General features: G+C 42.7%; 1 protein-coding gene across 1 annotated transcript in view; it reads left to right on the top strand.

The window, feature by feature from the left end:
- Positions 1-13417, top strand: part of BEGAIN (brain enriched guanylate kinase associated) — a 129210-nt gene that overhangs the window by 104667 nt on the left and 11126 nt on the right. Inside the window, exon 5 of the mRNA XM_040412687.1 lies at positions 12154-12261. Within this exon, the coding sequence (XP_040268621.1) occupies positions 12154-12261 (108 nt within the window). The remainder of the gene's footprint in view (positions 1-12153; positions 12262-13417) is intronic.

Genomic DNA, 13417 nt, shown 5'->3' with positions numbered 1-13417 from the left:
GTGTGCACTCCTTTACTTCAGGGGCCCCATTCTCTAAATAGGAGTGGATCACAGAGGTGGGACCCGCACCCATCTGACATTGATGGCATCCTAGCAATATGCTATCACTGCCCCAGATGGGCGAACCTCTTTAAAGCCTCATTCACACGTCAGTGATTTCCATCAGTGATTTTGAGCCAAAACCAGGTGCAGATCTTTCCCTTATACCTGATCTGGTTTGGGCTCACAATCACTGACATGTGAATAAGGCATAACTCATAGCTGCCCCCCCCATCCCCCCCCCCCTTATAAATGTTCAGATACCTCCTTAGTCCTCAAAACATCCATCTAGAATAAACAATATTATAAAACCAGAAGAGAAAGAGGAGGGAGATGCAGCTGCAGCTTCTCTCTCTGTGCCTCTCATTACATTACTCATTACTGTGCCTCTCATTAGTGCTGAACACTATAGGATGTGGAAAGGAAGAAAACTCGCCAAAGTAAGGGGCTAAAAGATCCCACCAGGAAAAGCCCACTTACTGGGGAAGCATGTAAGGAAAGGCAATGCAAGGGAAAAGGAGGGGGCAGGATTTCTGGCTGGAACAATAGGCTCACTAGCATTGCAACTTATGTGAAAATCACATTCTGCAAATGATAATAGATCGCCTGCCTGATCACACTAATCCCCAAGCTACAATTTTGGAAAATCCTTTGGGGGGGTTGGTGATTTTGTAGGGACAGGAATGTACACTATAGTCTTCAGTTTTGCCTGCTTTTTATAAAGCTCCTCTTCATTGCTGCTGATTCATTATATTACATGTGCTTGCCATGGTTTTGGTTTAGCCAAAACACTGGGGCACAGCTATGATCAGTGACTCCAGCATTGATACATTGTCTGTTGGAGTCTGAGGTAGTCTGTCCATCCCCAATGCTTTACACCGCAGCTCTGCTTGTCGAGATTGGCTGCTGTGTATTGGACAAAACTAATAACAATAACAAGCAATTGAATCACCAGTGAAATAAAATGAGAAGACAGAGGGGAAGAGCCTCAATAAGGAGGAAGGGCCTGAAGATGTGCAGGACGTATGGAGCATGCTGTATGTTACTTTTGGATATATAATTAGTTCCACCTCATGTATTGTGCTAATGTGCAGTGGGATCCACAGGATACAGCTCTAAATATATGGCTGGTTTCCAGAATATTCTCCTTACTGGAAGTTATCACATTAACCTACTCACATCCTAAACAAACACAGCGGCTCATCCTGTAGGACGCAAATCATCTGCAGGTAATTATTTTCCCCGGAGACATTGAGCTGCGATGTCTGTATTAAGTGCAAATGAGATTTTCCCCATTGAACAAATAATGTAGGAAATTCATCCTTTTATTTAATTTTAAGTAATTAGGTTAAAGACGGTTTAAGATGATTGGAGACTCAGATCAATTGCATCAACCGGAACGCAGCATCAAATATCTGTTACACTTTGTGGTTATACTCAATCATATCTACAAAGTCTAAGCCGGATAGTAGTGAAATGTGTGGAATGTAAAAAGTAGAGAGTATAAACTACTACACCCCTCAACATTGCAACACTAAAAGTTGTGCAGTTATGAAAATCACAGGACCGATACATATGTTAATGATATGCAAGTGATTAAAAAAAAATGGAGACAAAGAAATCTCGATTTATTCAGCATCGAGTATGAGCAGCAGATGAAGAGAGAGATGCCTTGGCATGCTATCAGTGAAGTTAAATGATGGCTGTCTGAAGAATATTCTGCCACGCTGAATGCACTTGGGCACAGAAATCATCAAGATCCGCTGCTGGCAGCTCCTTTTGCAATTGTCAACCAATGACGTCCCAAATGTTCTTGATGGGAGACAAGTCCGGAGATGGTGCAGGCTTTGGTAGCATGTTTATGCCACACAAGATGCTCACAGTACCATGAGCAAAATGCAGCTTGATATTGCCCTGTTGCAAAACAGCTCCTGGGACACACCGTACTGCTGGTTCCATGAGCAACTCAATGTAACACTGAGCTATTAGTACCTGAAATGAAGACTAGAGGGCTACATTAGATTATGCCACTCTACATCTTAATCCTAGGATGTTTCCTTGTGCAGGCCTCTTCATGGCCTTGCCCACGTGGTCTCCAGATATCATTGCATCCGAGACAAAAACAGGAATCATCACTGAAGAGGATAGACCTCCATTTCAGCCATCATTACCCTCTTGCTATGCACCATGATAGCCTTAGAGAGCAGTGATGTGAGGTCAATAGAACACCTGTAGCTGGACGTCTGGCTCATAGCCTGTCATGCAGACACCTTCTGATCTTCTACTCAGATGATCCATCTGTGCAGAGGGTCCATCTCTGTGCATCTCTTGCTGTAATTCCAGTTTGTTGTGGTTCTCCCAACCACCAGGACCAGCATTGTACAGCATTGACATTTTAGCATAGGTGTGTAGCAATCTGCCGCAGTGATGAACCAAAGTCTTTCAGTTGGAGGATTCTGTCCCTCTTGTACACTCCTATGTACAGGAATATAACTACTATAATACTGCTCCTATGTAGAATATAACTACTATAATATTGCTCCTGTGTACAGGAATATAACTACTATAATACTGCTCCTATGTACAAGAATATAACTACTATAATACTGCCTCCTATGTAGAAGAATATAATTACTATAATACTGCCTCCTGTGTACAAGAATATAACTACTATAATACTGCCTCCTATGTACAAGAATATAACTACTATAATACTGCTCCTGTGTACAGGAATATAACTACTATAATACTGCTCCTATGTAGAAGAATATAACTACTATAATACTGCTCCTATGTAGAAGAATATAACTACTATAATACTGCTTCTATGTACAGGAATATAACTACTATAATACTGCTCCTGTGTACAAGAATATATCTACTATAATACTGCTCCTATGTAGAAGAATATAACTACTATAATACTGCTCCTATGTAGAAGAATATAACTACTATAATACTGCCTCCTATGTACAGGAATATAACTACTATAATTCTGCCTCCTATGTACAAGAATATAACTACTATAATACTGCTGCTATGTACAAGAATATAACTGCTATAATACTGCTCCTATGTACAAGAATATAACTGCTATAATACTGCTCCTATGTACAAGAATATAACTACTATAATACTGCTCCTATGTACAAGAATATAACTACTATAATACTGCTCCTGAGTACAAAAATATAACTACTATAATACTGCTCCTATGTACAAGAATATAACTACTATAATACTGCCTCCTATATATAAGAATATAACTACTATAATACTGCCTCCTATGTATAAGACTATAACTACTATAATACTGCTCCTATGTACAAGAATATAACTACTATAATACTGCTCCTATGTACATGAATATAACTAATATAATACTGCTCCTATGTACAAGAATATAACTACTATAATACTGCTCCTATGTACAGGAATATAACTACTATAATACTGCTCCTATGTACAAGAATATAACTACTATAATACTGCTCCTATGTACAAGAATATAACTACTATAATACTGCCTCCTATGTACAAGAATATAACTACTATAATACTGCCTCCTATGTTCAAGATTATAAGTACTATAATACTACTAGACCGCACTATCGGCATGGACATGGTGGAATACTTGTGGACCCCCTCGGGTATCCCATCACACCCCTCCATATGTTAAAACAGGCTTGGTCAGGTGTCCTCCTGTTATAATTTTAATCTGGGACAGAATGTTCTGGATATTTTTTAACACCTCCATAAATTCACGAGTCGTACGTGATGAGAGGAAAATGTAAATTTAGCACAGGAGGAAATGTCAATCAATCTGATTGTATGTTATGCCTCCTGTGTGTATAAGCTCCTGGATCCCGGCGTTTCTCTAATCCTGGTGACTGCAAGCAGCGGAAATTTCAGATTTTTGACACATTAGCGCCTACCATTCATTCCTAACCTCTCTACTGTAATTCTGTGTGATATACCTACCATAAAGGCAGGAGGGCTGACTGCTATGAGGGCTGCTGTATGAAGGGGCCCAGCCCTGGAATGCTTACCTTGCTTGGAGCAGGAATGTGACCAATGGACATCTGCATAGAGTTTGTATGTTCTTCTTTTGGCCACCTTGAAGTTATCTGCTTTGCTTCTATACTCCTAGACCAGGGATCAGCAACCTCCAGCACTCCAGCTGTTCTGAACCTACAACTCCCAGAATCCTCCTTTCACTACTATGGAAGTTACAAGAACAGCAAAGTAAATGTGCATGCCTGGAGTTGTAGTTTTACAGCAGCTGGAGTGCCAAAGGTTGCTGATCCCTGTCCTAGACCATACTGAAAGGTTGACAGACTTCCTCAAGCCTTGTGTGTGAGGTATGAGGATGAGATTGTGGGCACCAACAAGTGACCTTTGACGGTATTCATGTTGACTGCAACAGCTTTATCTGTTCTTCTAGTCTTTCCCCTGTGGTCTTAGAAAATACTTGTGCAACTCCATATTTAACAAACCTTCAGAAGATGTTGAGTATTTCTGCAACAACTTAAAGCGACTCAACTGAGAGACGAACAGAAAACTTTCAGACGACAATTTCTGGACTTCCCTTCTGCTATTCGAGAAGGCCACACCAATTCTCAGAATACCTGACTGATACTGTGCATTTGGTAGTCCAAAACCATTCCTGCTTGTCCGGCCCTGCTCTTGGATTGGCCAGCAATAGTCACATGAGCAGTGTTGGCCAATCCAAGAGCAGCAGGAAGAGTCTTGGACTACCTGATGTAGACTATGCATTTATTAGTACGAGAATCGGTAGTATGAGCCCAGGGATTGACAGACCTGCATCTGAAAGGTGAAAAGGAGGGCACCACATAAGTGTTCTTTGTTCTCTAGTTCATGCAAAGTTTTATTCTCAAGCTGGAAGGTTGTTTCAATTATTTTGTACTGATTGCTTCACTGTGGGGGTGATGTCGGGCAGGTGATGAGTAGTACATGGTTTCCTCCAGACATGACTCTTAGAATTAAGGCCATAAATTTGAATCTTTGTTTCATCAGACCAGAGAATCTTGTTTCTCACAGTCAGAGTCCTTTAGGTGCTTCTTTGAAAACTCCAGGCCGGGTTTCATGCGTCTTTTACTGAAGAGAGGCTTCTTTCTGCCATAAAGCACAGATTGCTGCAGTGATGGTTGACCTTCTACAAGATTCTCCTGCACACAGGATCTTTAGGGCTCAGCCAGATTGACCATTGGGTTCTTGTTCACCTCACTGACCAAGGCCCTTCTCTCCTAATTACTTAGTTTGGTTGGGGAGGCCAACTCTAGGAAGCATCCTGGTTGTTCCAAACTTCTTCCATTTAAGAATTATGGAGGCCACTATGCTCTTGGGAATCTTCAGTGCAGCAGAATTTTCTGTCCCCTTCTCCACATCTGGGCCTCCACACAATCCTGTCTCTGAGCTCTATAGACAGTTCTTTCTTCCTCATGGCTTGGTTTTTGCCCTGATATACATTGTCAGCTGTGAGACCTTATATAGACAGGGCTGTGTTTTTCCACATCATGCCCAATCACCTGAATTTATCAAGGTGTAGAAACATCTCAAAGATGATCTAGAGAAATGGGAGGCCCCCAATTTCCAAAAATGCTTCACTTTCTCATTTATGAGGGATTAGGTGCAGATTGATAGGGGGGGGGTTGGACACTTTTTTTTTTTTGTTTTAGCACAAGGTGGCAAGATAAAATGTGAAAAAAGTGAAAGGGTCTGAAGACTTTCCGAATGTATTGTAGCTACAAGTCTTTATGGGGACGTTATAAGTGAGAGATGACGGAGACTGATGGGCTTCTGCTCTGCTAGATGTGATGAATGTAACAGCCATGGTGATATATGATATACTGAGTGCAGAGGAAAATATCGTCTCTGAAGACCTGATTTACTGCAGATGAATTACTGTACATCCACACGGCAGTCCCACCTGTAGCCGGTGCACGAGCTTTTCCCTATCAGCACGGACAGCTCCCATCATTCAGGCCTCACCTTGTTATTATGTTTGCTTCCCAAGACTTCCTGGCCTTGAATAATATCGCAGCTTTGGTGGTAATTAGAGCATGAAACAGAAAATATTTTGAGTCATAATATAAAGACATTTTCTGAGTTTTCTCGGGCTGTGGTGGAAGGTGAAAATGTTCTTAAAGGTGTTGTCTGGGCACCAAATAAATCTACTGCTGAAGTTTCCACATCTTCTGGTAGCCTACTGAACATATTGCTGTACCCCTCTCCATAATATGAATCTCCTGGTCTAAGCCTGTCCTGCTCTTTACAACCCAAACTTCTTGGCTGTGGGCGTTTCAGAGCTACAGCAACATTTCGCATAGTGCAGTGTGCTGCCATCTCATCCCGAACTGTAACCGCTCAATACACCTCCTCCTCTGCAGCAAAACCCCATACACCACACCTTCCATCCGCCACTGGTTCCACCTCCTGGAAGCAGCTGCACTGGCTGGCCGATTGTAAAGTTAGTTCCCCATCCCGCATCACAGTGACCAGTTTAGAGCATTCTCCTGCTGGGGTCTGTGGCTGGGGAGCTAAGTATGGGGTAGCATCTGGATGGGGGTGCTGTGTATACAGTGGGGCAGTCTGTGGCTGGGGTGTTGTGTGTGTGTGTGTGTGTGGGGAACATTCTCCTATTGGGGTGCTGTGTATCAGGGCTTTCTCTGACTGGGGCATTGAGTGGGGTACAGTGTATACAGTTGGGGAGTGTCTGGCTGGGGCGCTGTATATACAGTGGAGGGGTATTTTTCTTGGACACTGCATGGGTGTATCCTCTGACTGCAGCAGTGCATATTGGGAGTGGGACACTTTCTGCCTGGTGTGCAGTGCATACACTGGCACACCCTGACTGGAGCGCCGCGCATACACTGGGACACCCTGACTGGAGCGCTGCGCATACACTGGCGCACTCTGACTGGAGCGCTGCGCATACACTGGGGCACCCTGACTGGAGCGCTGCGCATACACTGGGGTACCCTGACTGGAGCGCTGCGCATACACTGGGGTACCCTGACTGGAGCGCTGCGCATACACTGGGGCACCCTGACTGGAGCGCTGCGCATACACTGGGGCACCCTGACTGGAGCGCTGCGCATACACTGGGGTACCCTGACTGGAGCGCTGTGCATACACTGGGGTACCCTGACTGGTGCGCTGCGCATACACTGGGAGACCCTGACTGGAGCGCTGCGCATACACTGGGACACTCTCTGTACAGGGGCAGTGTCTGGCCCACAATTGATGGGGTACAGTGGAACTATATGGGGCTGTCTTTATGGGAATGAGGCCGGTGCTTTGCTTTGTACGCAGCATCTCCCTGAAACCTGTTCTCACCCTTGGATATCAGAGGATTATTATTCATGCAGTCTTCTTGATATATTACCCTTCCACTATGTTGGATCAAGACACACAGGGGGACATCTATCAATCTGTATATGCCACTTTTGTGACGGGGGAGGGATTTCCAATTTTTTATTGCACACTAGTATTTGTGTAAAATTTTGCATTATTTGGCCTCCTGCGGCACTTCTAAAAGTGGAGTCGTTTTAAGGTCGGCTTTGCAGAGTAGATCACTTTTATGGCTGATTTATAGACTCTGCCTTTTACAAATGTCACATCTCTTCACAACCCCCTTGTGTACTTTCAGTGACAGAGTTAAAAACAGATCCCACTCGCAGCGAAATTATTTTATAATGTGCGCCATTTTATAAATTTGGTGCAGGCCACAAACCTATGACGCATCGACGCCAAAAACACTGTAAATGATAAATGTCCCCCATGGTTTTCTGTATATTGGCTGAATCCACGAATGTCTTCCGTCCTCCCAGCAGAATTTCACTCCGGTAATGGAAACAAAGATTAAATGTTATTACGACTGCGGCTGTGAAGGGGTTTTGGCCGCAACTTTGGACGTTTCCATATTTTTAGTAAATGGAAGGACGGAGGCTGCATGTGCTTTATAGTTTGTTCCTGAACCCCTGACTAATGATTAATCGCTATAATCCATCTCCTGTGTTGTTGCTAGGCAACCCGGAGATTCGGATGATATATATTTATACTGTGTAGCTTCAGCGTTGCCCTCACCATTATATTACTTTGTGAGGTTTATTAACGTGTCAAGAAGCTTTTTTACCTTCATAGACAAATATTCTCCAAATTCCTGCAAGACTACAGTAAACGTATTTCATTCCTCCTTGAGGGCCGATTCGCTGCAAAGGTTCGTGGTTTTCACGGCTCTGCAACATTTGTATAGTTGGAAATGTAATGAATAAGTGCACAGATTTTTCCCTTGGGGGTTCAAAGGGAAAACTGGTCTGGGGGTCACTGTACTTACCCGACCAAAAAGTCTTGGTTCCCAGTCTAGGTCCAACTACTACCGACCCTTCAGTTGCACAGATTTTGGGGGGTGTAGTCCTGTAGCTTTTCTATAGATCTGATGGAACTGCTTGGACGTTGCCTGGTCAATTCATTGTATGAAAGCACTGGTATCGCCTATCGTGTTCGATTCCTCGCTATGCTCTTCCTTTAACCCATGGGCCACCCCCGATAGTTAGTAAAATGGCATGGAAGAGAATCGGACAGCAGGTCCTTAAATTCAGGATGGCAAAACTCATTGGGGGAGGGCCCTTCATTCTTTGTATGCTACAACTCCCAGCATGCTCAATTCACTTCCATGGGAGGTCTGAGAACAGCCAAGCAAGCATACACGCTGGGAGTTGTAATCTTACAACAGTTGGAGAATTGGAGGTTGCAGACCCCCTACTCTCGGCAAAATGTGCAGTCTGTGTTAGGAGAAGTGATCATGTCTGTTAGTAAAAACTTGTATTTCCAATTCTAGAGCATCTTTTCTTAGAACTCTGACCTTTTGTGCCACTGTTATTCCTCCTAGAAATGTATGAATAGACAACTTGGCATTACTATTGGGAGTGTATGGGCAGACCTCTTTGACAAGGGGAATGGTAACAAAGCCATGTCCGTCCTATGGCAGCTATAGATGTACAATGGGAGACAGAACTCTGAATTTTCACTTATTCTACACCATCCGCTCGGATATCGAGCCACTGCTGACTGCGGGGTTACAACTTCTTCAACCCCGCCAGAAAGAGTTCCTTTGAAATGGAGTCAGATTTAGTTCCCTTAAGGTGTTTGTTCACATCAGAAAACAGATAAGGATGCCAAATCAGGAGCAAAAAGAAGGATGATCCAGAACCGTGAAGCCCAAGTCAGCCATTTTGTTCAGAGTGATGGACTCTGTTTGGGGTGAGCCATTAACCGGCAAGAACACAACACTTTGGGTCAATTTTCTGCACTTTAAATTTATCCAGAAGTGTTGTGTAATGCACAGCTGTAATAGTAGAGCCCTTTGGAAAGTAGTCCACAAGCAGTATCCCAGATGACGGACTCCATCACTTTGAATGGTGACTACTGCATTGTGAACTTCTCTGGACGTGGGGAACCACTGTTTTGACTGCTCTTGTGACAAATCTGAAATTCTGAGGAAAATGGGTAGTTCCAGACATTGTTCAGAAGAACAGCGTACCTTGATTAAAAAGTTGATTGGAGAGGGGAAACATATAAAGAAGTGCAGAAAATGATAGGCCGCTCAGCTAAAATGATCGCAAATTCTTTAAAATGGCAACCAAAACCTGAAAGACGTGGAAGAAAGCGAAAAACTACCATTCGAATAGATAGAAGAATAGCCAAAATGGCAAGGACTCAGCCAACAATCAGCTCCAGGAAGATAAAAGAAGGTGTAAAGTTCCCTGTGAGTCCTGTTACAATGAGAAGACGCCTCTGTGAAGCCAAGCGATCTGCAAGAAGCCCCCGCAAAGTCCCACTGCTGAAAATAAGACATGTGCTGAAGAGGTTACAATCTGCCAAAGAGCACATTGACGGCCTGAAGAGACCTTCTGTGGACTGATGGAAGTAAGATTGTTCTTTTTGGGTCTAGTGGCCGGAGACAGTTTGTCAGACGACCCCCGAACACTGAATTCAGCCACAGTAGACTGTGAAGCATGGTGGACAAGCATCATGATATGGGGATGTTTCTCATACTACGGTGTTGGGCCTATTTATCACACACCAGGGATCATGGATCAGTTTGAATCCATCAGAATACTGGAAGAGGTCATGCTGCCTTATGCTGAAGAGGAAATGCCCTTGAAATGGGTGTTCCAACAAGACAACGACCCTAAACACACCAGTAAACGTGCAACATCTTGGTTCCAGACCAAGAAGATTGACGTCATGGAGCGGCCGGCCCAATCCCCGGATCTTAATCCAATAGAAAACTTGTGGGTGACATCAGAAATGCAGTTTGAGGCAAAACCAAGAAATAGAGAAGAACTGTGGAATGTCATCCAATCATCCTGGGCTGGAATACCTGGTCACAGGGGACAGAAGGTGGTGACTCCGAGCAACACAGACGTCCAGCAGTTCTCAGAGACAGCGGTTATACAACTAAATATTAGTGAAGTGATTCAAAGGAAAGCAAAATCTTCAAAATGTTTCTGTTTATATAGTGAATGTTTGAGTTTGTAAAGAAGAATACAAACACTGCTATTTTTTTTGAACAGTCTAATATTCACTTTTCTTCAATTTTTTTTAGAGGAACAACACAAATTTGATATATTTTTCTTCATGTTTTGATTCTGAATAGAATGTGTAGTGTTCCCAATGCATCTGTGTGAATGGAAATAAAAGCTATTAGAAGGATTTTGATCTTTATTCACTTTTTTAAACACACTGCTATTATTTTGAACACAACTGTATTCAGTAATCATGTTTACAAACGGTTTTCTAGTCTTTAATCATGGAATTTAGCACAATTAGGTGTTTTTAGCACAATTTTCTTTTGATTATTGACTCTTGGTGATTATGCGATTTAGAAATTTTGATGATTTGTTGTGTATAACATGTGATGTTCATCATGTATTTTATGGCATCTCAGTGTCTGTCTCATGAAGGACCGTGCTGCATGTAGAGATCTTTTCAGTATACCCCCACCAGAAGATCTCTGTTTGTTTTGTTTTTTAACTTGCAGGTTTCCAATAACGATTCATATACCTTTTTATGTTATCTTTGCTGTGCGTCGATTTGAACATGCACTTTTGTCTCTCTGCACTTGAAGGCTATGTATACCTTTAGAGGCAATTTTTTTTAAATGACTGCATTTTACTCATTTTTGGCTAAATCATTTTTTTTCAGTTGGCCTTTATTAAAAATATTGAGCCGTTCTGACACTAAGTGTTAACAGTTTTTCTAGCTGTGTGACTGGTACTTTCATTTTGTGCCTGTCATCTAATAAACCTCATCTCTAAACTACTGATAAGTAGCCTTAAATAACTGTTTATGACCTATTAGTAAGATAAGGACTGAGCTATAATGAGTATTTATAATGTCAGAGAGCAGGAACCCGTCAGCTCCTGGTCTGACAGAAAAGACAAAATCCAAAGGGTGCTACTAGAGCATCTCAGCTCTGTACAGAAAAAAGGATGTCATATTTTTAATAAAGACCAATTTATAAAATAATTTTTAGCTCAAAATGAGTATAATGCAATAATAAATTGCCCCTAAAAGGTGTTTATAGCCTTTAAGTCTTATATTTGCATGCTGACTGCATTCATCAATATTTTGGTGGTGCCCAAGGTTTTTCTTTTCTATTAAACAACCCCATTCAGCTGTAACAGAATCTGCCACGTGTGAAGGTGCCCTCAAGGGGGATGCACAGGATTAGAAAAACAAAGCTGCTGCCTTCCAGAAACCGCACTACACCTGTCAACAGGTTGTGCGTGGCATTGCAGATGGCCAGTGGACAGGTGTGGTGCGGATTTTGGATGTAAACTACACACCTATCCACAGGTTATGATCTATACTTTAGTTTTCAGGTGTTTGTTCATATTGTTTCCTATTCTATAGTTAAAGGGCTGTGGCCTTGTCTATTGGGCACTTTCGGGTGTGGATTCTTTAGTTCTGCTTATTTTTGCTAACTACTTAAATGGTGTAAACCTAGCTATCTGCGTTACCAACTTGTTTTATGTAAAATGTCTTCTCCATGAAATAATTGCCTCAATAATTGTGTATTTTCAGGGACAACATTACGAAGAGGAAAAGAGAGCGCTGGGCCACGAGGTGATTGCGCTAAATAACCATTTAGTGGAGGCCAAGGTGACGATTGATAAACTGTCAGAAGATAACGTAAGTACTGCTGGGCTGTGCCTACTTATCGCTAATCACACAGAGGCGGCATCAATCTGGGGCCAATATTTGGTCCAATAATCAGATTGGTGGCACTACCACTCCTAGCAATATGGCTTAATAGCTGGTGCCAAGACCTAGATGTGGCTCAATAAACTGTGTCCAATCTAGTACCTGGTTCCAGAAGTTGTACCAAGGGAAATAACTGGTGCCCAGTCTAAGGGCGGACTGATCTGAGGCTCAGTCTGAGAAGATGAGACATTCATATCCGATTGGGAGAAGCATGTTCTGTCTGACTTCCAAATATCCAAGGTGTGGGACCTGCCTCCTTGTCGGACCCCCACCCCCTCCAGCACTGATTTCCATGGTCTTCTATAGTGCTCCATGATACACCTATAACTATTTGTGACATTAGTCTGTGGTGCGATCACATCCCAAATCCAACGTCTGAACGCTCCAGTAATTTAAAGGGGTATTCCAGTAATGTGGCGTTATCCACTAGACATAGGATAGTGGATAACTATTAGACTTGTAGGGGTTCTACTGCAGGGAGCCCCCACCAATCACAACAACAGGGGCCCTGACATGAACAGAGGGGCCAGCTGGGCATGTGCTCCATTCAAAAGGCCACAGCGCTTGGCTCTCTCTGAAACTCCCATAGAAACAAATGGAGTGACTGAGCGCATGCCCAACTGGCCACTCCGTTCATTTCAGGGGTCCTCGTTCTTGTGATTGGCAGAGGTCTTAGTAATACCAATGCCGCCACCAACAGATCTAATAGTTGCCCCCTAACCTGTGTACACGGGATAACTTAATCTAACCGGAATACCCCTTTACTGCCATACTACATCATCATCATTTCATAAAACCTCAGAGCAGCCAGAGATAAAAATGATTTGTCGCCTGTGAAAATGGCATCTATGTGATTAGTCATTAAAGTGAAAACTACAATTTGCCATCACACATCATTAGCATACCAGTTAACGAGTGATGGATTAGCTTCAATGGTAATTAACTTTTACTCATGACAATAATCATTGTTCGGCTTTACATCTGGAAGGAAAGCGAAGAGCTCCTTTACTAGTTTCAAATCATTTTTTACTGAGTCATCTCAAATTTGGTCTAAAAGATGTTCTTAAAGGGGTTATCCGAGAGT

This window comes from Bufo bufo, chromosome 11, assembly GCF_905171765.1.
Source record: "Bufo bufo chromosome 11, aBufBuf1.1, whole genome shotgun sequence".
Lineage (NCBI taxonomy): Eukaryota > Metazoa > Chordata > Amphibia > Anura > Bufonidae > Bufo > Bufo bufo.
This window is presented reverse-complemented; position numbering and strand designations above follow the sequence as displayed.